Source organism: Alosa alosa, chromosome 14 (assembly GCF_017589495.1).
Source record: "Alosa alosa isolate M-15738 ecotype Scorff River chromosome 14, AALO_Geno_1.1, whole genome shotgun sequence".
Classification (NCBI taxonomy): Eukaryota; Metazoa; Chordata; class Actinopteri; order Clupeiformes; family Clupeidae; genus Alosa; species Alosa alosa.
In genome coordinates, this window is record NC_063202.1 from 7,548,651 (window position 1) to 7,572,768 (window position 24,118).

The window sequence follows — 24,118 nt, forward strand, 5'->3', positions numbered from 1 at the left end:
TCATGCTGCTGCTTTGACCAAAATTGCAGGCTAGTCTCTTTGGTAAAGGAAAAATGAGTAAATCAAATATTGATATAGTTGCCTATGATGATTTCAAACACCACTGACCCCTATAGATGGACATCAGAAAGGTATTTGCAAGTAGCAAGACAGGGAAGCAATAAAAACAGATGAGACAGGTAAGACTTGTCAGTGAGAAAAATACTACAGTACATAGCTAACCTGATTGCAGATACAATATCAATTTGTGGAGACTAAGTTGATTTATAGTTGACTTGATTGGGCTTTGTTGTTATTTGCATGTAAAATATTCACTTTTGTGCCAAAAAAACATGATGAGACTGTACATAATGTATGCTATGATAAGATCATTCTCTATTTTTACCCATAGCAGTAGGTAGTTGTTTCAGTTTAAGTAGCAACAATATATGGCTTAGTAAGTGGCCAGAGAGAGGAAGTTCACATAGCACAATGTATAGCCTAGCACACTCTATGCATTCAAGAACAAACAAGTGTGATTTGAGTTATTGGGGGTGGTGGACCTGTGCCCTAGTAAAGTTTTAGTTCTAGTGAAGCCCCTGGTTTCTATGAAAAATGCAAAAATTGTCTGACATGAGTTAGCAGTAAAACAGCACACATCAGATGGCATTTAGCTGGAGATAGACATGAATGAAGGGACGGGAAGGTTGCAGCCCGTGAGGTTTGCCATTACAATTAGTGTTGATCTGGGTTTTATTCGTGGAGATCCTCTGTGACTGCGGCCCATACATTATGCATGAGTTTGTCCATATGCTCTTGGGCCATCACATACGCCCTTGTAAGAGGCCCAAGCCTTGGTGCACTATTAACACATAAAACATGATAGCGTGGCTTTATGGGCATTATAATTTATTTTACTGAAACACTTTTAATTGTGTCAAACCTTTAACATGTATGTCTATTTGCTTGAACTGTGTGCTAGGCGGCATGGATATAGGCCTATAATTTAAATAACCTAAAAGAACTAGAGGGAGCATGGAATGTTGTTTGCTTTCACAGTATTAAATAAAGTATAAATGTATCATAATTTGGAGTAAATTACCTAGGTAAGCAGTTGCTTTCCATGTAGGCTACCATTAATATAATATTTTACAACTGATACACCTATGTCACCTTGGTTGCACAGCTCTGAATCTGGGTGAAATATTGAATTTCTCATCTGCATTTTGGGCAAAGTTAAAAACGGTGATGTGAGCCATGCCCCTGGTCTCAGACCGAGGAAGGATTTCTCTATCCATTTCTGTGTAATATGACCGATTAGGCGTCTTACCAGTGCTAACTTCGTGTCAACATGCCACTGGATTAGAATGACCATGCCCCTAGCCACCATAAAGTTTTAATGAGCAACCACGCTGTCATTGTAGACCGGTCTATGGGCTCTTTGTGGTGTGTCTTTTCAGTGGGGTTCCTGTCTTTTCCCGTAGCTCTCTGGCGCCACTCGAAGAAAAAGCCCGTAATCGCAGAGAGATCTCCGGGGACTCAGCATACATCCCTTTTAAGTACATGGCAATGAAATATTCTTCTCATAGAGCATTATCCTTGGAAATGATCAAATCCAGACGAGAATGGATCAAACCCCGTCACAAGGCGCTGTGGGGTGACAGGCTGCGAATTGGTTTATCATCGCCGGTGCCATTGCCGCGTGTGATAGTAGATGATGTGTTTCCATTAAATGTGCGCGTATGTTCTGATCAAAATAAAGAAAATAGTAATTGCTTTAAAAAAGACATTCATCCAGTGCAGATTAGAAAAGACAGAGAGAGAGAGAGAGAGAGAGAGAATTGTGGTTCAGATCTGACTCTTACTACTAAACTTCATTTTCCTCTCCCAATGTTTATTCAACAGCAACACACGTTATTTCTTTCTCCTCTTTCAACTGAGCATCGTTCAATTAAAATGCAATTCTCGTTGCTTCTTTCCACTGGTGTATAATTAGATGTGAGGGGGCTGCTTCCAGTTAGTTTCTCCCCCCTCACTCTAGCTCTTCGAATTTCACCTCAAAGGCATATTTTCACAATGTAACTTAGTGGTTAAACAAGGGCAGATCCATTTGTTAATTGATACAATTGCGCATTACTCGTAATGGTCACGTAGGTCCCGAGACAAACATCAATCACTCGTCTATTGACCTGCCAAACCCGTACATCCATCCCTACAGGGACTGTTTCTCACTCTAATCGAGAGAGATGGGTACATCATCATCATTAACTTCTGGATGGACCTTTCGTCGGACAAATAGAAGCGAACAGAGGACACACAAAATGAGATGCATGACTTCACAGTTGTATTAACCGCCAATACAATCATTAGTTATTTAAAAATATTTTATAATAAAGTATTTATATACAAAGGTTTCTGCAATGTGTAAAGTGTGTTTAAAACCTCTTCGTTTATCTACTTATTTGAGGATGCATAGCGTTTATTAATGAAATAGTGTTTATATTTAGCCTGATGTTTGTTGAAATAAGCAATGACTGAACAATAAAAGATTATAGACTGACAAACCATATCAACATATAATAATGTATAAATGGAATAAAACTGGAATTGCTTTTATCCAACTGTGTTTTGTAATTGAGCACAACAGCACCGCTGTATTGCTTTCCAAATATTACGCACTTGTGATTTCTATCAGATGTAGATGTAGATGCATCACGTCAACTCAGATGTATGTATGCCATCAGTGTTGTGATTAATGTACACTTTCACCAGTGTGCTAGCTGTGAACAAAGAACACTTCATACTCTGCCTCTGAGCTACAGCAAAAGCTATTGCACTGAGTTAAAGGGACACGAGAATGCGAAGCACACCTTAAGAAAAAGCGATGTAAGATGTGATTGGCAAAGACATTACTCTATCCTTGCTGTCCTGCCGTTCCGGGATTACAGTGACGTCACACTGATACCCTTGCATGGATGAATGCTAAAGAACTATAGAGCCACAAATAATAGCACAAGCAGAGTCCATATCTTCCAAGTCTTACGTTATCCTTTAAGCTTTCTTCAGCTGTTAGACAACAACAATTTTTGTACTTGATTAAGCTTAATTTTATTTTCCTAGCTTTTCCTTAGGGGGATTATTCATACATATAAAACTCTGGGCAGCTGTAAACAGCCTCAGTTCTCCCTCTTAAGTGCAATCATATATTATTGAGCGAAAGGCCGTGCGTGGAAATGGTGTGCAAGAAGGTGGATTTGAAGTAGATTTGGTTACAATCGATCAGAGGAGAAGAATATTGCTGATGGTAACAAAAGAAGCAGCTATGTCTTTCTCGCAGTTTGGCTATCCTTACAATGCAACGTCACAGGTAAGATTGTTTTTATGATTTCAACTAAATTGCTCTTCTTTCAGAATTGAATAACAGCATCCTTTATGTGTCAGCTGTCCAGTGGAAAGTAGAATAGCCTCTGTTTTACTTCGTTGTAGATCAACAGCATGTCAAAAGTCATCGCCCTTTGGAGTGCGATATAGTACAGGATGTGAATATTTACAGTAATGCATAATTTGAATTATGAATGAACTCACGTGTTGTTACGAGGTGACAAAATCATGTGTACATTACCTCTAAGGTGTAATTGCACCGCGAGAATAGTGCAGCTCCTCCCTTTACCAATAGATTGACTTCTGTCACAGTGCGTAAATTGATTTGGCACTTCTAGTTGACAAGTGATTTTTAACGATTTGAGACAGTTATTGTCGGGCACTTGGAGCATATCCTGCCAGTTACATTACATTCTAGGCGAATGCAAAACTTACAAATAAATAATGGAAACTTAGTTGAAATTGTTGGGAAACTTACTCAAACAAACGTATACATCAATCTGAACTTTACTTAAGGTGTGGTGATAGCTGATAATATTTCTTGTGATAAGTACACACCGTAAACGAAGTTACTGAATTGGTTTCTATCCCATTCCTTTACTTCTTTGACCGTGACTTTTCACAATCGCACTTTTATGGCAGACTATCCATCTGGATACGATAACACTTTATTTGAACAAAGTTAGCGCTAATCTTTTCCTGTCCTTGATCTTACCGTCATGTTTGATGTCTATAGACTTTAAAAAGAATTTGTCAGGATAACAGATGCCTTGACAACCAAGAATGACATGTCTATCCACAACTCTCTTCATGCAGTTTTTCGTGTCGGCAAACCCCAGTACGACTTGCTGCGATTCGATTTCCAGGTCGGTCTCTGATGGGTCGAGCGGGTCCCAGACTGCCGCTTCCTCGTTCTGCTGTCCCTCGTACGAGAACCGGCTTTTGGCAAGCACACGCACCGAGCTCAACGCCGCACTCGGGATGTACAGTTCACCGTACGCAGCCGCAGCCGCTGCGAGCCAGAACTACGCAAACTACTTTCCATACAGCCCGGACCCTTCAGCAATCTATTCAACACTGGTATGTGTACTGTTTAATCAGATAATGCAGCTCTCTTTAATCGACCGACCTCTTCTCCCACTGACTGTTCGATCGATTATTCTTGCCGTTTTGAAGTCCTCCAAGTGCCTCTAAATGAAACAGCTCAAACAATAAGCATTAACGCATTCGTACTGAAGTTACTGTTGTTTAAACGACATTTGCGGTGTCCAATAAACTATTGTTCCATAATAGGGAGAGGAAAAAAATCAGTATAAAAAACGAAATTCTTTTCCAGTGACTCATTTGGTTTTCTGTCCAATTACAGAACCCCCAGTATGATATCAAGGAAAGTGCCGGTGGTTTGCACACTGGGATCACCCAACCGGCTGCCTACTACCCTTATGACCACTCACTGGGCCAGTATCAGTATGACAGGTACAACAGCACATAACTTCCTTAAAACTCTTTCAAATTCCCCAGTTATACCTCCTTCAAACATTACACTGCCTGTTTGGTGGATAAGAGCTTAAAAAATCAAATTGCTTATCTAATCTTAATGTTAACATCCACAAGATCCTTGACAAATGTTTTGACACTGAAAAAACTTTATTCAGTTTTTATAATACAACCTTTTACTCATGTACGGTGTACTTGCAGGTACGGCACTGTGGATTTCAATGGGTCAGCGAGAAGGAAAAACGCCACTCGGGAAACCACAAGCACTCTAAAAACATGGCTTTATGAACACAGGAAAAACCCCTACCCTACAAAGGGGGAAAAGATCATGCTGGCCATCATTACCAAAATGACCCTCACTCAAGTGTCCACCTGGTTCGCCAACGCTAGACGGAGGCTAAAGAAAGAGAATAAGATGACCTGGTCACCCAAGAATAAGGCAGGGGACGACCGCAAAGATGACCTGGATAAAACAGATCCGGACTGTACCACCAAAGGTGCAGTTAGTTGCCACTACATTTAACCTGTAGAGATCATTTTCAAACTGAACTGTGTTTTGTTTAGTACTTATGTATATCGGACATAATGATTGCTTCCAACTGTTTCTTATGTCTTTTTTCCCCCTAAGGATTATTCATACAACTATGCACAGTCAATAACTTAATTTGAAACTTTTCTAAATGTAGACTCCAAAGACTTCAAGGAAGAGAAGGAGCTGCACTTGAGTGACTTGGATGATATTGAGGACGATGACTGTGACAAGCTGGACAGCGACTGCGAAAAACTCAGCCAGGACGAGCAGGTGCTCCAGACAGCCATGTCCGCAGCGCTCCCAAAGAGAGACTGCAACCCCGAGCTCTCCCTCACCAGCTTCCCCACGTTCCCCTGCAGCATTAAAGGGGTGACAGCCCTCACCACGGACTTCCTGGAGCCCATAACCTCCGGCAAGTCGCCGTCGTCGGGCATTCCCACCTGCAGCGTGTCCCTGTCGCACTTTGAAAGCTTGGACAAGCCTCGGATCTGGTCGCTGGCTCGCACGGCCGCCACTAGCTGCTTGCAGGACGCCAACCTCCGGACTGGGAACCCGGCTGTGAACTGCCAGCTCCAGGCTGCCAGGATTCCGGGCACAGGAGGCGGACATTGCAGGGACCTTCGGGGTCTCCAGGACTCCGCGAATAATCTCCCAAGTGCTGAGAGCCCTTACCAGGAGGGCCCACTGACAGCAACAGCCGCAGCACCCCCACCACCACCACACAACAAGGTCTATCACGCTGGCAGCTATACCCACAAGGCCCTGCAACTGCACTGCTCGTCCTACCCTGCACTCACTGACACGTGTCAGTACACCTCCATAGACGGTAGGCCTCTGCTTTATGCTACCATCCTTTCTTAGTGTTTCACTTATACTGTTAAAATGTATGTTCTGACTTTTGAATAAAGTTCCTTAATGACAATTGCCTTTTTATTTGTTTGAAAAAATGGATGACAACAATGTATATGACATTTTATAACATATACACATCATGAAGTAATGTAAATGAAACATAAAATCTTAAATAATGTATTATCTTTAAACTACTTAGATACTTGCAGATATTTGCAGGTTTATTATAGGCATTTCATGTATGTGCTGTTTCACTGCATTTATTCAAACAGTATGACACGTGTGCTGTTGACTGTGGTTTGTGTTGTACAACAGTGGAACTGATGGGCAGTGTTTTTTTATGCTTTGGGATTTACCTCAGGCTTCTCCAGTGATGGCAAATCAGAAGCGGAATCCGGTGAGCTCAGTGACTCGTGTATAACAATGCAGGACGGAAAGGTCACGGCCTTCAGACCTGTGATGAAGAGGTGAGGAAGGTGAGCCATGACGCACGCACACACACACACACTCACATATACACACACACATATACATAGACACAAACACTTACACAAACCACCACCAATATGACATACAGCATAGCCTCCAGTATAATTCACTTAAAATTGCACATCATCTTTCACACACAGGTAATAATAATGCATGCACACTCACAGTTTTCTGTGTACACCCCTCCCCCTCTCTTTCTCTCTCTCTCTCTCTCTCTCTCACACACACACACACACACATTTATTTTTAGTATTCCAACAGGCAATCAGTGATATGACTGAAATCCAATCATGGTTATAATACACTGTACTTACTATATTTTATAGACAAATACTAATATTAATACTAAATAATGAGATTTGAGATGTCATGATAGACAGTTTGTGAATACATTCCAGCTAGATGCCTAGAATGGGATTATTGTACATGCTGTTATTCAATACAGTGTTTGTGATACCTAGTCTTACTTATTGCTCAAGGATACACAAGGTTGTTGTTACATTTCTAATAGTTAATTTTCCAAATCTGTGTGTGTGTGTGTGTGTGTATGTGTGTGTGTGTGTATTCATAGTAGTGCTCCTTGTCTTTATGTGCATGTAACCTAATATTGCTCTTGTCATAAAAATACATCATTAGATTCATCACTACATGCAAACCCAGTTGTAATGCCACCCAGGGAAAAGAACAGAACATCCTATTTGGTTTTCTCTGTGTCTGATATTAGGCTACTTCTGTTTTACTCTGGCCTTTATCTCTTTCAGTAACATCTCATTATTATTTTGTCTCTTTTTTAATTAGAGTGATTGAGATGCAGCCAAAAAACACTGGGACGTTTATATAATTTCAATTATGCACTAAGGACCTGCGATGACGACAAAGAATGCTAGTGGCTGACCCGCTGAACTTAGTGGAGTTTCACCGCCATGAAATCAGACACTCATTCGCAACTGTGGATGCAGCCATAACTTTGCACAATGTTATTATTATATGGTGTTGACGAATTTATGCAAAATTCAAAAAAATGCAACACATGAGAAAACTGTGTGGTAATTTCCTATGTCTGCACTTGGCAATCGTAGGGTAGCAGTCTTATTTATGTATTTATTGTTTATGATTCATCTATTTATTTCGTGTCATAAGTCCTCTAAATGTTTTTGTTGTGTAGTCTGTTTCATATCTGTGACCATGTGCTAAATGTGACATGTTTGGCTTGTTTTGGGGAAAAGGATGTGCTGTTTATTGTTGAAAGCCTATTTTTATTGGCAAAATCATTGTGTGGAGTATGTGTTGACAAGAAGAAAAATGTACAGTGTACTTTTCAGATACATTGTGAACATATAATTTCCGTGTCGTTCATTTATAAATATTTTTTAAGAATGCATTTTCCAAGATTCCTGTTTCTGCGTCGTGATTTCCCGCGGTCCGTTTAGTCGGCCAATTAAAACATTTGAGGCTTTGCACTTGATCAAAGTTTATCTTCTTGACTCGGTGCATGAAAGTCTGGAATTATTGGAAGGTCATAATTCAGTCGAGGACGTGAATGAACTTTACAAGGCGAGGAAGAAAGGGGACATCATCTCCTCATTGTCATTATTTAATCAGTAGTGGCATCAAACACTTTGTTACAGTTCAGACTAACAACGAAGCAGGAATACGTTATGAATGCGGCTTTGTCCCCTGTGTAGCAGAGCCGTTTCATTAACTACAGCAAGCCACAGAGCGCACACAGCATTGATGCAACCATTTAGAGAGCTCTTCCATAGACCTACTGTCAAAACCCACTCATGTCATATGTTGTAGCTAAATCTACTTTCAAAATAAAAAAGCGGCATTATGTATCAGGTTGCTCGTTAAAATATAGCCTAACTAAGCGAGCAGTTATGGTCCACTTTCAGGCTTACTCCTCCCAAATATCAATGGATTTATTTCAATAATTTGACCTTACCTGTCAGCTGAAGGGTCAGAGATCATTGATGAATATAATACTATGCATCTCAAAAAAATGTAGGCCTCCAAGACAGGCCTATGACATGTTACTGTTTAGATCAACTTGACACACAGAATAAGCATTGTAGGGAAGGAAAAAATAACCCGGCTATATGGGCGGACGCCAAAAAGAGTCATTTTACATTTCACTGCAGGAAGGATATGGTCCCAACATGGTATATGGTTGTAAAATATATTGCTCTTGTTGATGTTGCTTGTGCTGTACTACAGCTGATGACTATAATGGTGACGATGTTATGGAAGCGACTTGTAAACTGCAACAGGAATTCAGCGCAACTATTGCGAATGCACTATCAACAACGTCTCATATGCAGCCTTTTTGCATGCTGCCGTGATAAAAGAACATCTCTTAAACTTCAAAATGACGCAGCCTGATGCGGGTGACCTACAGCTTAAAGGCAAGTAAATTAAGCTACCAAAAGATAAACATTATTTCAGGTCGGATTTGGGGGGATTAAAGCATGTAATAAGAGTATTAGGTCTCGTATTAGGTCTATTCAAAAGAGCTCTGGTCAACTTGTGCGGCAGGCCAAAGAAGGGGCCATACGCGCAAACTGGTGCGACTTCATTCAGTATTTATGCATGAAGACGATTATAATTCTTAATATCTATATATAAGATCTATTTAACAAAGCTGTTAATATTGTGAAAACAGTCCCATCAAACAGCAGTGCATAGCAATAGTACTGCACCCCACGGACCTATACCTTTTGGTTCATTATTTAGGCACAGCCTACATTATGGTGACCAAGGAGTGATGTTTTCGCCTTTAATTTACGCAGAACTCAACGAGCTCAACAACTTGAGATGAAACCATCTGAAATAGACCAGCAAGACACTTTCAGCCCAGTGTTCAGGAGATTAATTGAGTTGGTAGCCTACATGTTTCACTACACGAATCTGCGTGAAGACATGCATTTTATTATCTTTAGTTCAAGAGTTGAGTGACAGTAATATTTTATGTTTGTTTGGATCTGAGACAAACACTTTAACAGGGGTGATTTTCTCTTATTATTTAGTGCCCTTTTCCGTTCAAGTCTGCTAGGAGAAATGGACTAATGAATTGCGCATAATGCAGCAGTGATGCAAAATAAAATTAAGGTGTACCACACAGCATCTCTTCGGGGTCAGAAGGTTTTCTTTTATTAAAGGTCAACTGACTGGTTTAAGATTATCCATCCAGATCTACAATTCCACGCAATCTGTCCAGGAGGCGAGATATGCTTAGGCAAATCTCCCTAAATATAATCTTTTGGAATCATATTCTGAATACTGTTTTGATTAAAAATCAGAACTGGACATGATGGTGAATAACATGGAAAATAATTTAAGGGAGGGTATTAGTACTTAATGAAAAAAATGGGTTCACCCCGATTTGCAAATTCATTGTGCCTTACTGATATTGCGACATCCTTTGTAAAGTAGCCTAAGCGTAAGCATGGACTGCCTCACTAACACACGAATATGCCTTCATAACGCTACTCAAATTACCATCAGATGATTTCTGAATATAAATAGTATATAATGTAGTTTATGTGTAAGAGGAAAATGTACCCATGTCTCAAAGCTCATTATAGGCCATACTAAGATACTGGTGGAGTATTAAATATTTAGAGACAAGTTAATTAAAACGGAGGTTGTAAAGAAAAGCTGCCAAACATTATTGAAGGTAATGATGCATGCGCAATTGGATTAGCACGGTGGCAACATACCTAAGGGAAAGAAGCCATAATGGCGTAGAGGCATGCCATAGAGCGTTGTTATTAGGCAGCTAATAGATCAATTAAGATACTGTCTTACATCTGGTTAACATGAAATTTCCCAGGGAAGGCCTATATGTCTTTTCTACCACTCACCAAGTAGTATGACCTGGGTAAAATATTGTTACTGGGTGTTATCCCTTTCCCCAATTGTGCTGTACATGTTCCATGACGAAACGCTCTGAGTATGTTTCTTTCTTAATAACATGTAGCCAAGGCCTATGCTTTGTCTAACATCTTAATCTAAGTAGAAACATATTTTCCAGTAAAAGTAGATATGCACTCACAGACGTAAACAATGTTTGCGACCAGAAAAACATTATGCTCGTCTTGTAAAACATGCATGAAAAGACGGGATTCGTCCACCTAATTTCTTTTCTGTATTTGGGATGCCCCCTCATAATCCCAACATACTTTGGGATAATCTTCGATAGTCAGAAAACAACAAAAAAGAAGACGACAGAAATTGTGGCATAAACAAATTTCAACTTTCAAAGCATAATCAAAGTGTTGAGTTGTCTAAGAGACCGAAACCGACACCTGGACCGCAGCGTAGCTTGTAAAGTGTACCTGGCGTGTCAAGGGAAGTTGGGAACGGCGGCTATGAGCAATGATGAGTGGATTAGACTCTTCCATCCACAACTGTGCATTCGTACCTCCTGCTGTTTGGCCTTTTTACTGGCAGGCTGCGCACTTGGCACGATGCTTATGAGAGTATTAGCCCTGGAAATTTAAAGGGCAGGTGAACTCGACTCAAAACAAATAACTGTACTAAAGCAATTATGTAACTTCCAGTCGTTTACACAACAATACAGCCTTTGCCAACCAGACATGAGAAGCAGTGATTAAGGGCTAACTCAAATGATTCAGGATTGGGTTCAGGACAGCCAGTGTTCATCTACGTTGTTACTGTTAATGCACAAGGTAAAGGCCTTCTAACATAGGTGCTTATTGAATAATTTACATTATTCAGTAAATTGGTATATAAAACACACTTGTCTGCAAAGACCAAAGATTCCTAACCTCATTTTAGAATGCCACGATAAAAGTGAAAGCCATCTTCTAAACCACTTCTGGTCCTGTATTGAAAGGTCAATGTAAGGCTAACAAAGCACAAAAAGTAGGTTATCACATTTTTCCACATCACTTTCATAAACGCACCAAGATAGTTGAGTCTGTTCTCTGAGCATGTGCCTGTACTGGAGAGGGAAAGAAAAAACAAATAAGAGGTTCTGACACTGTACCAATAACCAATTCATACTAATAAGACCCATAATAACAACATCTCCAACAATAATTTGCCCAAGGCTTGACAAAAGAGCGGGGATGGAGGTGCCATCTGATGTGTCCCACGCTGGGCAGCAAAGGCTCATGAAACAAAGTCCTTGCGCTGATGGCTCAGGGTTCAAATGTTGATGAGGAGGACAACGTACACACCTCATTACATTTTGTCAAAGGGCGCAATGAAATGTGTGTGAGGCATTGTCCCGGTGCATGTCTCCCTCCATGGAATTCCTGGTCGCCGATGTCCCTACAAGGGCTCCGCTAATGAGTTTTGTCAAAGATAATTATGGGCTGCGCGGCCAGGCCAGAGCGCGGATGAAAAGCTGGCTTTGTGAGTCTCTTTGGGTGGACAGTGCATTTTCGACCCCTGGTACTTCCTCTACCCTCTTTGTGACCTCCTGTGCTGCTGGCCAGTGGGCCACACTGGTGCCGCAAACAAAATGGGGCCCCGCGCTCACCCAGCTCAGTACTACCAATCCACCTTCATCGCTGTGACCTTTGACCCCTCCTCATTTTATCCTTAGTGTGTGTTCACCAATCCATCCCCACATCAACATGGGACACATTTCCAGAATCTTTAGCGACACATGAACCATTTCAACGATCACCTTAATCACTATCTCTCATAGTTATGATGGTCGTTGCATAACAGTGCTGTTATAAATGGTCACCCGGTGCCCCAACCGTGCCAATCACAATATGCAACCTGATTCAGATGTTCTTGTGGCTATCTGGGAAAAGCACCATTCCAGGACATGGTGGGGTCCATGTGAGGTCTGTGCTAAGCCTGCAGTGCGTGGAAATGAGGCCAAGCGCTGGTGTGGTCCTGCCCTTCCTCTCCCATCTCCTCCATGCCCACTGGCCTGCTGCTGTGAGTCTAATTGCCAGTGTGACACCAACCCCGCAGGCAAAAGTGATCCAATGAAGGTGAGGGTCATTGTGTAACAAACCCTAATAACTTCTGCTTTCATCTTCGAGCTCTTTCATTCCAACAACCGGGCTGAGCTTGGCCCAAACGAAACGCTCCCATTTTCTGTCAACTCGTGTTCTGTGCGCGGAAGTACAAAGCGCAGACATGACCAGATAGATAAATGGAAGGAAGGAAGTGTAACAAAAAAGGCTGACCTCAGAGGTCAGTCATAGATAAGGTGCACCAATAAACAAAACTGTCCCTGGGATGCATCAACACAGTGCATACTGGTGTTATAGCCTGAGAATTTAGATGAGCCGGGTCTTCACCTATTTGGCTGTTCTTTTTTTTGTTTATCAGCCCAAGTGACAGATCTCCGTTGGCGACCTTGGGCAGACGGCCCCAGTGTCCGCATAATCTTCTGTGTCATTTTAATACCCTCCCATAATCCCCCCATTCCTTATTTAATCTCCCCCCTTCTACTTCTGTTTTTCTTCCTCTTCATGTTAGTCATCTGTTTGGTCTTTCATGCCTGCTGTCGGATCTCCATTTTGACTTTGGCACGGGGTGTGTCATGTTGCCATCAGGCCCCAATCTCTGGGGTTTGTCTTGCGCTTCAGGCACTTGGCACTCGGTGGACAACCTCTCAAATGCAGAGCAGGCTTAAAATCCCCTGCAAACGCACCACAAGTCTAAAGGGTAAGTATGTCTAATAATAATAAATCGTAGCAGTCCTCAAAGGTGATTGGCTAAGACACCCTCAAAGCCATGCAGGCATACCTATGACAGAAATAATGTTTCCTACTTCACCAAAGTAGTCTACACCATATCCAACAGATCATTCAATAATTGTTATTTAGCCTGTCATTTTTGCTTTGTTTGTGCTTAAGTCATGACACCTCTGTCATCAGTTTCTTAACATCTCTCTTTTTAATTGAGAAACTACTTAATTTAACATTGAGTTAGCTAGCAAGCTATTTTCAACCAGTTCACAACAAATAAACAGTCTGGTACGTAAGACCAGGATTCAACATATTAGGCCTACGTAGAGGTGAATTTTGCATTCAGGCATTATCTGTCATGCCTAATGTTACTCCTAGATGTTTGTGGGAACAGTGTCAATGTCTCACATGCAATTGCTGGAACTCCAGGCTGCGTAAAATGTCTGTTGCACTTAATTCTTTTGATAAGAGTGTCTACTAAAGCACAAATGATGTAGATGTACAAATGATGCATTGATTTTGTAAAGTGCTTCTGGGGATCCCTGTCTTAGATGATAGCTGTATCTCAGCCATTTATTGGCTTGACTTTGCACTATTATATTGACTGTCCATGCACAATTGCACAATTTCAACCCAATTTTGCTGCTCTTATTTCTTCATTGTATGTGCCTTCTTATTTACTTTTTATTGTTTACTTGAATGTTATGTTTGTCTGTGGACTTAATTGGTAAAATATGTCTTGTCTTCACCGTGGGATAGTGAGAAACGTAATTTCGATCTCTTTGTATGTCTGGGCATGTGAAGAAATTGACAATAAAGCAGACTTTGACTTTGACTTTGATCTCACATACAGAATCTACTGCCGAGGATTATTTTGTTATTCCATTATTGATATGGTCTGCGTGATGTTATAAGGAAGAGTGTGGAAACAGAAATTCCATTTACAAATGTGATTACATTCTATTTTAATTGACAGATTTCAAACAAAACCCACAAATCAAAAGACATCAGACACTGGAATAAATGTGAGCCACAAGTGCCATCAAGGAAATCTACATGTGTCAGATGGCTGCATGTCAACCACTGCTGGTGTCAGTGGAGGAAATCACTCTGCCCACTCACTCGGAAATCTAACGTGACTCCTCGTTGCATGTTTCATTCTGCCTTGCGTCAGGGAAGGGGAAAAGAAAATCCGCCACAGCGCTCTTTTAACAATGCTCAATCTGCAAGCCACTCCTGGAGGAGTTAGAGGCAGCCGCACAGCCAACTGGGCGCATGCGAGCTGTAATTACATGTAGTCATATACACCAATGTTGAACAAATTTCTCAGCTCTGCGAAAGGCCGGGATACGTGTGTAGTGCAAGTGCCACATTACAGCATGGAGCAAGGAAAACCACTCCTTTGCCGAAAGTCTTCCTCCAACACAGAAATTCTCCAGCTAAGATCCGGAGAATGGATGTGGCAGACAAGGGTGTGTGCTTAAAATGTACAACCCCCTCCCCATCTCATTCTAGTGATAAATGAGAAAATGTTTGCACCAGACAAGAAAACTTAACAACTTATTCTCAGACTCTCTGACTGAAAATAAATGAAAAGGGGAAAAAAACATATATTTTATCCACCCGAGAGATGAAATCCACGTCACACAGTGTCTCTGCTATTCTAATCAGCCGAGCCGTAACAGTAATGAGCACTACAAGGCCCACCAGACCAGAACACATTTACACTACATTTATTTCCCTGACACAGGCCAGTGGAATGGAGGCCGATTCACAGCAGGTCTGTGTAACAGTATGGCTTCAACATGTTCCTCCTCACTTGCCTCCTCTTGGGGTCTGCCTCACCATGGGAGTCTCTTAGCTTACATTAGAGGCTGGTGGGTGAGTCAAACCACTATTATTTTCTAACAGACATGTCTATTTACTTTATTGCATCACTGCATCAAGGGCTTAGGATATTTGATATATATATATATTTGGCATCTGCTGGCTGTGATTGATGTAGTTCTTTCAAGGACATTGAAAAATAACTCTTGAATGATCATATATTCCCAATATTTATATGCTATAATATGGTGATAAAATAATTTGACATAAGACACTGTGCTATCTGTGCTAATTTGACATAAGACACTGTGCTATCTGTGCTGAGCACAATATTTGTAATAGAATAATTGTGCATACTTATAATTACTCTACCAGAATAATAATAAAAAAAATGTTAAGTCACAAAATATGCAAACTCATATTCACTTTTTTGGAGGGAAAGTATGAACATTTCAAAAGCAGCACCAACTTGCCTAAAGCATCATTGCTGCACAACTTTTCTAACTTCAAAAGAGGGCCTGTGATAAGGCGTTGTTGTGGTTGCGATCCAGTTATGACACCACTTTGGAGCCCTCTACTCCGGCGATGGCTGGGCATCAAAGTGGGGCAGTCACAACACGCTCCACATTCTCCAGCAGCAAGGTAAACAGCGTGCAAGTGAGCGCAGCAAACAAGCCCGCGGGCCACCCGTAGACCACACACTGTCAGAGTTCACCCCTTAAACACATCTGCTATAAAACACATCCCATTATTCCACGTGTGGGATTCTTTCTCCAGGCGAGAACACACACACCAACAAAAAAAAAAAAGAAAGAAAAGGCCCTGAAGGCTGCGGCCAATGACAGAGCGATGTAATTACGCATTTTATTGGCCATCTCATTTCAGCTATGACTGATTCAGCTCCCAAGCCTAAACGTTTCCATTTGCACTTTCATGTGGAAGGCGTGTGGAAAAAGCCACAGCTTGCCTGTTTCAAAGGTAGGCTGACAAATATTTACGACCTGACGCCAAGTCACTTTTAATCAGACCTCATGCGCTGCCTCACAGGAATCTCCTGTTGGAACACCGTTATCACTTGCATTATGAATGGGCCTTCAGTACAGCCCATTCTCCCTTGATGTGGTCGTCCAAAAATAATAAGTGACACATTTCTTTGGAATCATTCATAATCAAGGACCATCATCAGCAAACAGAGGCTTCTCTCTTTCTCTCTCTCTCTGCTAAGTAGAGGAGGAATTAAATCAATGAGTTCCCTCTACTGGCCAGAGCGATAACTACAGGCTGGATAACGTTTTTCATGGATATGCTCACATTCACTCAGCCTTAGTTTCTCGCTCTCATGCGGAGGGCAGAGGATAATCAAGACAAGCCATATATTAAATACATGTTACCTGATTTTGATGAGACTAATTGATGGCTCACAGGGACTTTGGAAATGGGTCATCTCGAGTAAAACACAACCCTGACAATGTCAACACCTCTCTAAAAGAAAACACACACACACAAAGCCATGTCCGTAAGCCTTCAAAGACATACACAGATGTACGCAGACCACTCCAATATTCGCTCACACACACTTCCTACCCACTCTGAACATGTAAAAAGCGAGTGAGAAAGGGCGTGATAAATGGCAGAAGGGAGAAAGCAGATATAAAGCACTATTAATAAAAATTACTTCAACAATATTAATAAAACTTACTGGCTCAATATCAAAGGGAGTCATATCTAATCCCTCTCTGCCATTTCAGGCTTTCACAATCGGGTCTGTTTTAATCCAACCTCGTGTTTTAAGCTGTCTAGTTTGAAATGTAGATTTATGACACCAATATGTTCTTTTCCATGCTTTAACAGCCTATAAGGCATTATGAGAGGAGAGCATTACTGAAAACACATATTTTCCCCTGTATTAGGAGTTATGGGGATAGCAATCCTTAAAATGAAAGCCATAAATCATATTTCCCAACTATTATGCCATTAACAGGGGCATGGTTCTGTCATTTAGGTCATGCTAATAGTTTTGGGGAGCAGGGTTGCGGCTATTCACAAGGCAAGCTCGGAGCAGTGAAAGGGGGGAAGTGTTCAGTTTTCTGAGAGAGGAACACACTCTGTGTGTGTGTGTGTGTGTGTGTGTGTGTGTGTGTGTGTGTGTGTGTGTGTGTGTGTGTGTGTGTGTGTGTGTGTGTGTGTGTGTGTGAACAGCTCCTTGTGTTGGTGGTCCCAGGGTTAGTCCCCCCGTTTGGATGCTATCCGCATCTGTTCCACATTTTTCTGCCCTTTTCCCCTGTCTTTCAATTGAGTTTCTAAATTATGCCTCTTTGTGGTCTTCCAGCAAGACCCCACGACAAACTAGCAGCGCATTTTTGCAATCTCCGAGGCACTGGATGCCAACACACAGCATATTAAATTTGTTACTAATTTTAAACTTGGCAGAGTGGGCCACAAAGCTGCCACTGGCTTAGTGCAGGCAGCGGGTTTAGCCCCAGAGCCACCACGACCACAACACAAACAAAGCACCAGCAACAGCAGCTCCCTGTCTTCTACTGACAGAAAATGTTTAGGAACAGCACTTTTTGAGAAAAAAAGAAAGAAATAATGGCGTTAGTGCAAAAAAAAAAAACCTTGAAACCCTGCAAAAATATAAATAAAACAAAAAAAAGTGCAGGTTTTGTCCTCAGCACCAGAGCCAGGTTAAATATAACACTGGTGAGGACTGAAGTGTGAGGGACTGCTGGAGCGGTGCAGACTTGTAGAGGGCTTGTAGAGTTTCTGGCTGAGGCTGTGATAAACTGCAGGTAGGCGTGTTAGGCCGCCGGTGAGGCTAGACTGCTTGGCCTGGAGAAAGAGAGGGAATCCGGCGGCAGTGGCGGCAGCGGCAGTAGGGTGTATTGTCATCAGGTAAGAGAGAGACGACCTGCACATGAAAAGTGCTCTCGCTCATGATATGGGGAAGGCTGGGGGCTGGAGGTCGGGGTGGCGTACAGTGTGCTGAGAAATAGGTGCTGCACAATGAGGCTTTCAAAGAAATACTCCATCATTTTCAACCCAACACTCCTCCAGGAGAAAACGGAGATCGGTGGGAATTTCCTGTGAGGTCCCCGTGCCGTTCAGATGCGTGATGGACGTCCTGGGCAGTTACCAGAGATTCATTTACATTCTGGACTTTCACGACTTGTCCTCCACCATATTTGGTGACAAGGTCAGAGGGTGAGGGTTGTATGCATGTGTGTGTGTGTATGTGTGTCTCTCTCTCTCTCTGTGTGTGCATGTGTGCGTGCGTGTGTGTGTGTGTGTGGTGTGAGGGTGTACTTAACAGCATGTTGTGGAAACACACATTTGATCTCTATTTTAATTATTTTCCCCTCCTCTCCTCCTCCTCTTATTGTCTCCACAGCCATGTTGGAGGCTGTGTTGTGGGCCACGGCTGCAGCTGTCACCCATGGAACTGCAGTGACCTCTAGAGACCGTTCTATCCACATACAATATGGAGGCTCGGTGACAGCTTTGGCAGGGGTGTGCAGAGGTTGACAGTGTGTGATTACAGACAGGTTGGGTCGTAGTCTTGACTTGGGCCTGGTTATGCCATTTAGAACCCCCAAACACACACCACACAGCGACATTATGCGCACACACACACACACACACATACACACACACACAGACATACAACATACACACGCTCCATCCCTCCCGAAACAGTGTGGGTAAAGCCGACCACCCTGGTGTGTGTCTCTCTGCACTGTGAATCACCCCAAAGAGCGAAGCCTCATCTGATCTAATGTGTTTAGCAAACACTCATTTATTCTCCCCGCCGAACTCCATAACACTGAGGAGTCTTTGTTTATGGTTGTGATTATTCTCAGTTCATCTGCAGTTCACTCCCTGTACCCGCACAAGTGTATTAAAAAAAAAAACAGAGTGGATTTATGACTGTTGTGCTGTCCTCTTCTCGTGGTAAAGATGCTACATTAACTGAGGGAATTCTGGCACGGTGTTATGAAACTGTGGTCATTCTGTCAATGAAATGACACTGAAACAGAGTCAGATCAGAGGCACATAAATCAAGTCGAAACTCTACAATATTTTCATACTAAATATTAATGTCTGTGAGTGCCTGTTAAAATCTGTGACACTCTGTTGCAATAGGAAGGTGGCCAGATGACACACCCGAGTGCTTACATTAGCAACCAGATGGACACACCGACATTTCCAGCTCATTTCAATGTATAAACCCTTCATTTCACACTAAGAGAAACACTATTAACCTCATGGCAAGCACACAAGTACAGTGTGTATGTGCTTTTTACATGTGTCAGTCAAATGCAGATAATTATAGAATAAAAATGAACAATTTTAACATTCCATAATGTTGGAAGAGATTCAAGGAATACCTTATACAACAGTCTGGTGGTCTATACAATATGGTGCAAACTGTTATTAATATGGAGAAAAATATTACCTAACTCAATTTATAGATGCAGCTAGGATGTGTGTTATTGTTATAATTCATTATTTATTTGTTTATTATTAATAGACACAATGACATGCAATGCAGGCTAACACTGTTAAAAGAATAATAGTTCTCAGTTATTACTTCTTTTATGGTTATATAATACACAGCTATTATAGAGCACTGATGCAATAAAATGTTATGGAGAACGCATATGGGACTTAAACACTGAATTTGTTATAACTGAACTTGTAAAGCCTACTTCAGTTCATATGGTACAAAAAACATTATACTGACTATGAAGTGAGAATGAGGACTCTTGCTAAACCACACATCTCCAGACAACACAATGAATAACAGTTCACATAGCCTTCACACACCACTCTGCCACTTTATAACACTTTATGTTTCTGTATCTGTGTTTATATACTGTATCTGTAATGTATATGCATACATGCATGCATGCATATCGGCAATCGCTGCTCGGCAGCCTGAGGATGGAGCGTGTCTCTTCAGTGGAACGTGGCGGTCTGCAGACACACAGGTGCACTGTAGCATACGGCCAGTGGCTCATTAGAGGCCGATCGGATGCATGAATCAAAGGGGGCCGAGAGGGAGGAAGCGATCAATCTGCCTAATAGGAATCCCTCATGTGGAATGTGGGCGTGGTGGCGTGCCCAGCTGCACTCTCTCAGTGTGACCTCCCCGCACAAACACCGCGCCGCGCACGCCAGAGCCGCCCAGAGCTTACTCTAAACTGCCCCCAAAGGCCCTCGCGGAGCTGGAGCAGTACATGGTCTCCATGCAAACCAGACCACCACCACCAACAACAAATCCGACAACAACAACAACAACAACAAGAAAATTCATACCGACAACCACTAATCTACACAAATAACACTTAAATGGAAAGACTGTGCACCCAAACCCACACTACATACACACTACATAAACATGCACACGGACAAACACACACACATAAACACAACTGGCTGATACACACTAATACATAAACATGCACACACACACACACACACATAAACACAACTGGCTGAGGGTCTGCCCACCACATGACAACGGCGTGATGTGACTCACCCTGCTGTGCAGGAGGACCTAACATATCCCACATGTCAGCTGTCTGCTTCTCTGCCAGTGTCCTGGAGCGCCCGCACGTGATGGGCACATTCATCACGCCACGAGGGCACTCTATGCTCGCCGAGGAGGCCCATCAGATGGGCCCTGATCTCCCTGGCACAGCGAGCATCTGGGCGCATGGACAGGCCGGGACCAAAAGATGGATCACAAGCATGTGTGGCAGACGATATGTTCACAGGGTCGTCAGAATGTTTTTTTTTATTTATTATTATTATTATTATTATTATTTCATCTCAGTGACCTAACATGAGTTCATCTTACCACTTAAGAGTCATCAGAGACAGACTTTTAATCAACATAATTCCACTTGTCCCCCAGCTCGATAACATGATGTATGCATAGCTTACCTGCACCCTCTCTGGGTTGGCCACCACCGTATGCTCCTTAAGGTATGCTAAGGGGAACTTGATTTAAACCAGTTAGTGATCTCTGACCCGGCCAGGGGATGATAATGTGGAAGGGTTCGGGAGAGCCTGGAGCCGTTAGCATACATGAATCAGGACTGCTGGAGCCCACGGACATTATTTCAAAATTGCTTAGTTGCATAGAACTCCCTTTAGTGCTGAACGGACTTTCATAAAATTGATTTTCTGAGTACACCCCTTTTAGCTGCTATAAGCTTGAAATATGAACCCTTCATTGCTGAAAGCATTTCATTTTTTTTTGCCCTGTAACTAATGATCTGGGGAAGGAGTGTGTTTGAAATTCTCCACGGCAGCCATTTCCATAATTAAACAGTGCTAATTATAGGGCTTTGGCTGACTTTAAACAAACAGGCACAGTCGTCGAGCAAGGTTTGACGCCTTTCATTAGAACTCTTTGCAAATCACCCCCCCGGTTTAATATGCTCACAAATGAAACAGGGATGGCATTTACACCCACTGCTCATTAGGAGACACATAAACTACAGGCGTTTGCGGGTCAATAATGCACAGCGCTATGGTCAATCATTTTTAATAATAAATGGGGGGCATTAAACGTCAGTGCGATCAGATGATTTCATTTGCACGCCCCGATTCAAAGATTCATCATTTCGTTCCTTCATTTTCCTGGAAATTTCACTCAAATGCTTCTGGGTTTTTTCTTCTGGCAAATGCCCTGATCTGATTTATGTTTTCTGTGCAAGTTTCTATGTATGTTTTCAATACGGAGAGATTCTGGCTATGTGTGTGGCTGTGTGCACTTTTTTTTCCTCTACTCCGTCTCAGCCACAACTTGGCACACAGCATGGCCTTACTCTCTGCTTTGTCGATTTGAGTGCCTTGACATGTATTGTCGATTTATCACCCTGTGACAGCCATGAACTATGAAGCATTATATCACGGAAATGAAAAATATAGGCGGAGATAAACACCAAACACATTTGTTACAAAACTGGGAGGGGAAAGAGAGGTTCGGTCATGTACTGACCAAAAAGACTGCTCTCTAATTTACACATCAACAATATTTAAATTATTAAAATAGATGGGAAATAATAATTGGCTGTATTTCTGGGGCTTCATTCTTTTCTCTGCAAATAGCCCCGGGGTACTTGATATTCACAGACGGTTTGTAATGTAAATGACAGAACTGCATTTTTCTTCCCATATCTTTACAGCAAATGGAGTGATTGACTACAGACTATAAGCCAGCTACAGGTGGGGGTCAATTATCATTTGAATAATCGAGCCCGGCGCAGCGCACCAGCTCGGCTGTGAAGTGTGACACATTTTTATCTCTATGCATTTCAATGAAGTCAGACGGGTACATAAAAGGTTATCACCTAGGAAACATATTTGCCTAAGCACAAGTTAAACAGGCAAGTGAGATCAGCATAGATATTCAATTTAGCCAGTCAACCCTGACCTATAAATATTTCAACAAAACCCAATGAGGATGTGTGCGTGCGTGAGTGTGAGTGTGTGTTTTTTTCTCCATACCCCCCTCCCTTGATCCAATTCCATTTCAGCTGCAGGAGATATGGGGTTGAGTGGAGTTGGGGGTTTGTGTGTGTGTGTGGGGGGGCAGTGCTGGAGAGAAAGAGAGAGAGGAGGGAGAGAGGGAGGGGTAGGAAAAGTCAAGCACACTGTAGCTTATCTATTAAGTGGATTGTTTAATGCATCTGGCTTCCCCACACCCAGGGGACAGCCAGAATGGTGGGGTGGGTTACTCTCTATGTGCATCTGTATGTGTGTGTGTGTGTGTGTGTGTGTGTGTGTGTGTGTGTGTGTGTGTGTGTGTGTGTGTGTGTGTGTGTGTCTGTGTGTGGTGGTGGTGGTGGGCGGGGGGGGGGGGGGTACACGTGTGTGTCTGGGGTTTAGATTTAACAATCAGGCTCCAGGCAGTGGTGTTGCCAAAGTTCAGGTGACATAAAATAATCTATAGTTGCGAGCTGACAAATCTGGCCTGACACTCTGCTCCATCTCGCCCACTCTGGAGATCCACATTAATCACAGGGACGCGCACACAGCCAGCCGCACAGCAGCGGCCCAGCACACAGCAGCACACACCGGGGACACCTCAAAGTGAGATGGAGGTTACACAGGCAGAGGGATTAATCAATAACACACACACACACACACACACACACACACACACACACACACACACACACACACAGTCACAGCCACTAGTCACTACTTAAGCCTCTCTCTAATGTATAGCATAGACCCACACGCATATGCAAATAAACAGGCATATTCAAATACACATACACACACACATGCACATAGTAACTTTCCTTAAAAGCGCAGACACACATGAACACGAACATGCACTCATACATTGCAGGAAGCATACAAGAACATGTGTGAATATAGGCATGGACATAAACTCATCTTACAGATAAGCAGTCACAGATCAACATGGAAGCACGCAAGCACACATCCAATCCAGTGGCTGATCCTTGGTCACTCTAGACCATCATTATAGGCCAGCATGTGCTCCATTTTCATGCTGTCCTCAAATGGCATAGCTGGGATTTTATTCTTAGTGCAAAGTACACACATGCATGTAAGTTCACATACTATAATACAATCACACTATGAACGTCAACTCTCTCACACACACACATTTGCAAAAACACACGTTTTACACCTGTCCTTTCATATTTTTAGACAAGAGTATGAGATCAAGAGAGAAGAGAAAAAGGGAAAAGCAACCGAAAAAAGACACACACCCACACACACACACACACCCACACACACAAAACACACACACAACACAACCACACACACACACACAACACACACACACACACACACACACACACACACACACCCACACACACAAGCACAC

The 24,118-nt window shown here is 42.3% G+C and overlaps 1 protein-coding gene across 3 annotated transcripts; it reads left to right on the forward strand.

Annotated features, from left to right (window-relative positions):
* Positions 1–2,972: 2,972 nt before the first annotated feature.
* Positions 2,973–8,107, forward strand: irx6a (iroquois homeobox 6a). 3 transcript variants are annotated; one of them, XM_048263007.1, is made up of 7 exons: positions 2,973–3,346; positions 4,177–4,440; positions 4,727–4,836; positions 5,059–5,354; positions 5,544–6,215; positions 6,603–6,708; positions 7,529–8,107. In XM_048263007.1, exons 1-7 carry the CDS (start codon positions 3,281–3,283, stop codon positions 7,569–7,571), a joined length of 1,557 nt encoding a protein of 518 aa, XP_048118964.1. In that variant the 5' UTR covers positions 2,973–3,280; the 3' UTR covers positions 7,572–8,107. The 3 variants fall into 3 exon arrangements, with proteins under 3 accessions (XP_048118964.1, XP_048118965.1, XP_048118966.1); XM_048263008.1 differs by having other exon boundaries at positions 2,974–3,346; positions 6,603–6,717; XM_048263009.1 differs by having other exon boundaries at positions 2,974–3,346; positions 4,227–4,440.
* The last annotated feature ends 16,011 nt before the right edge of the window (positions 8,108–24,118 follow it).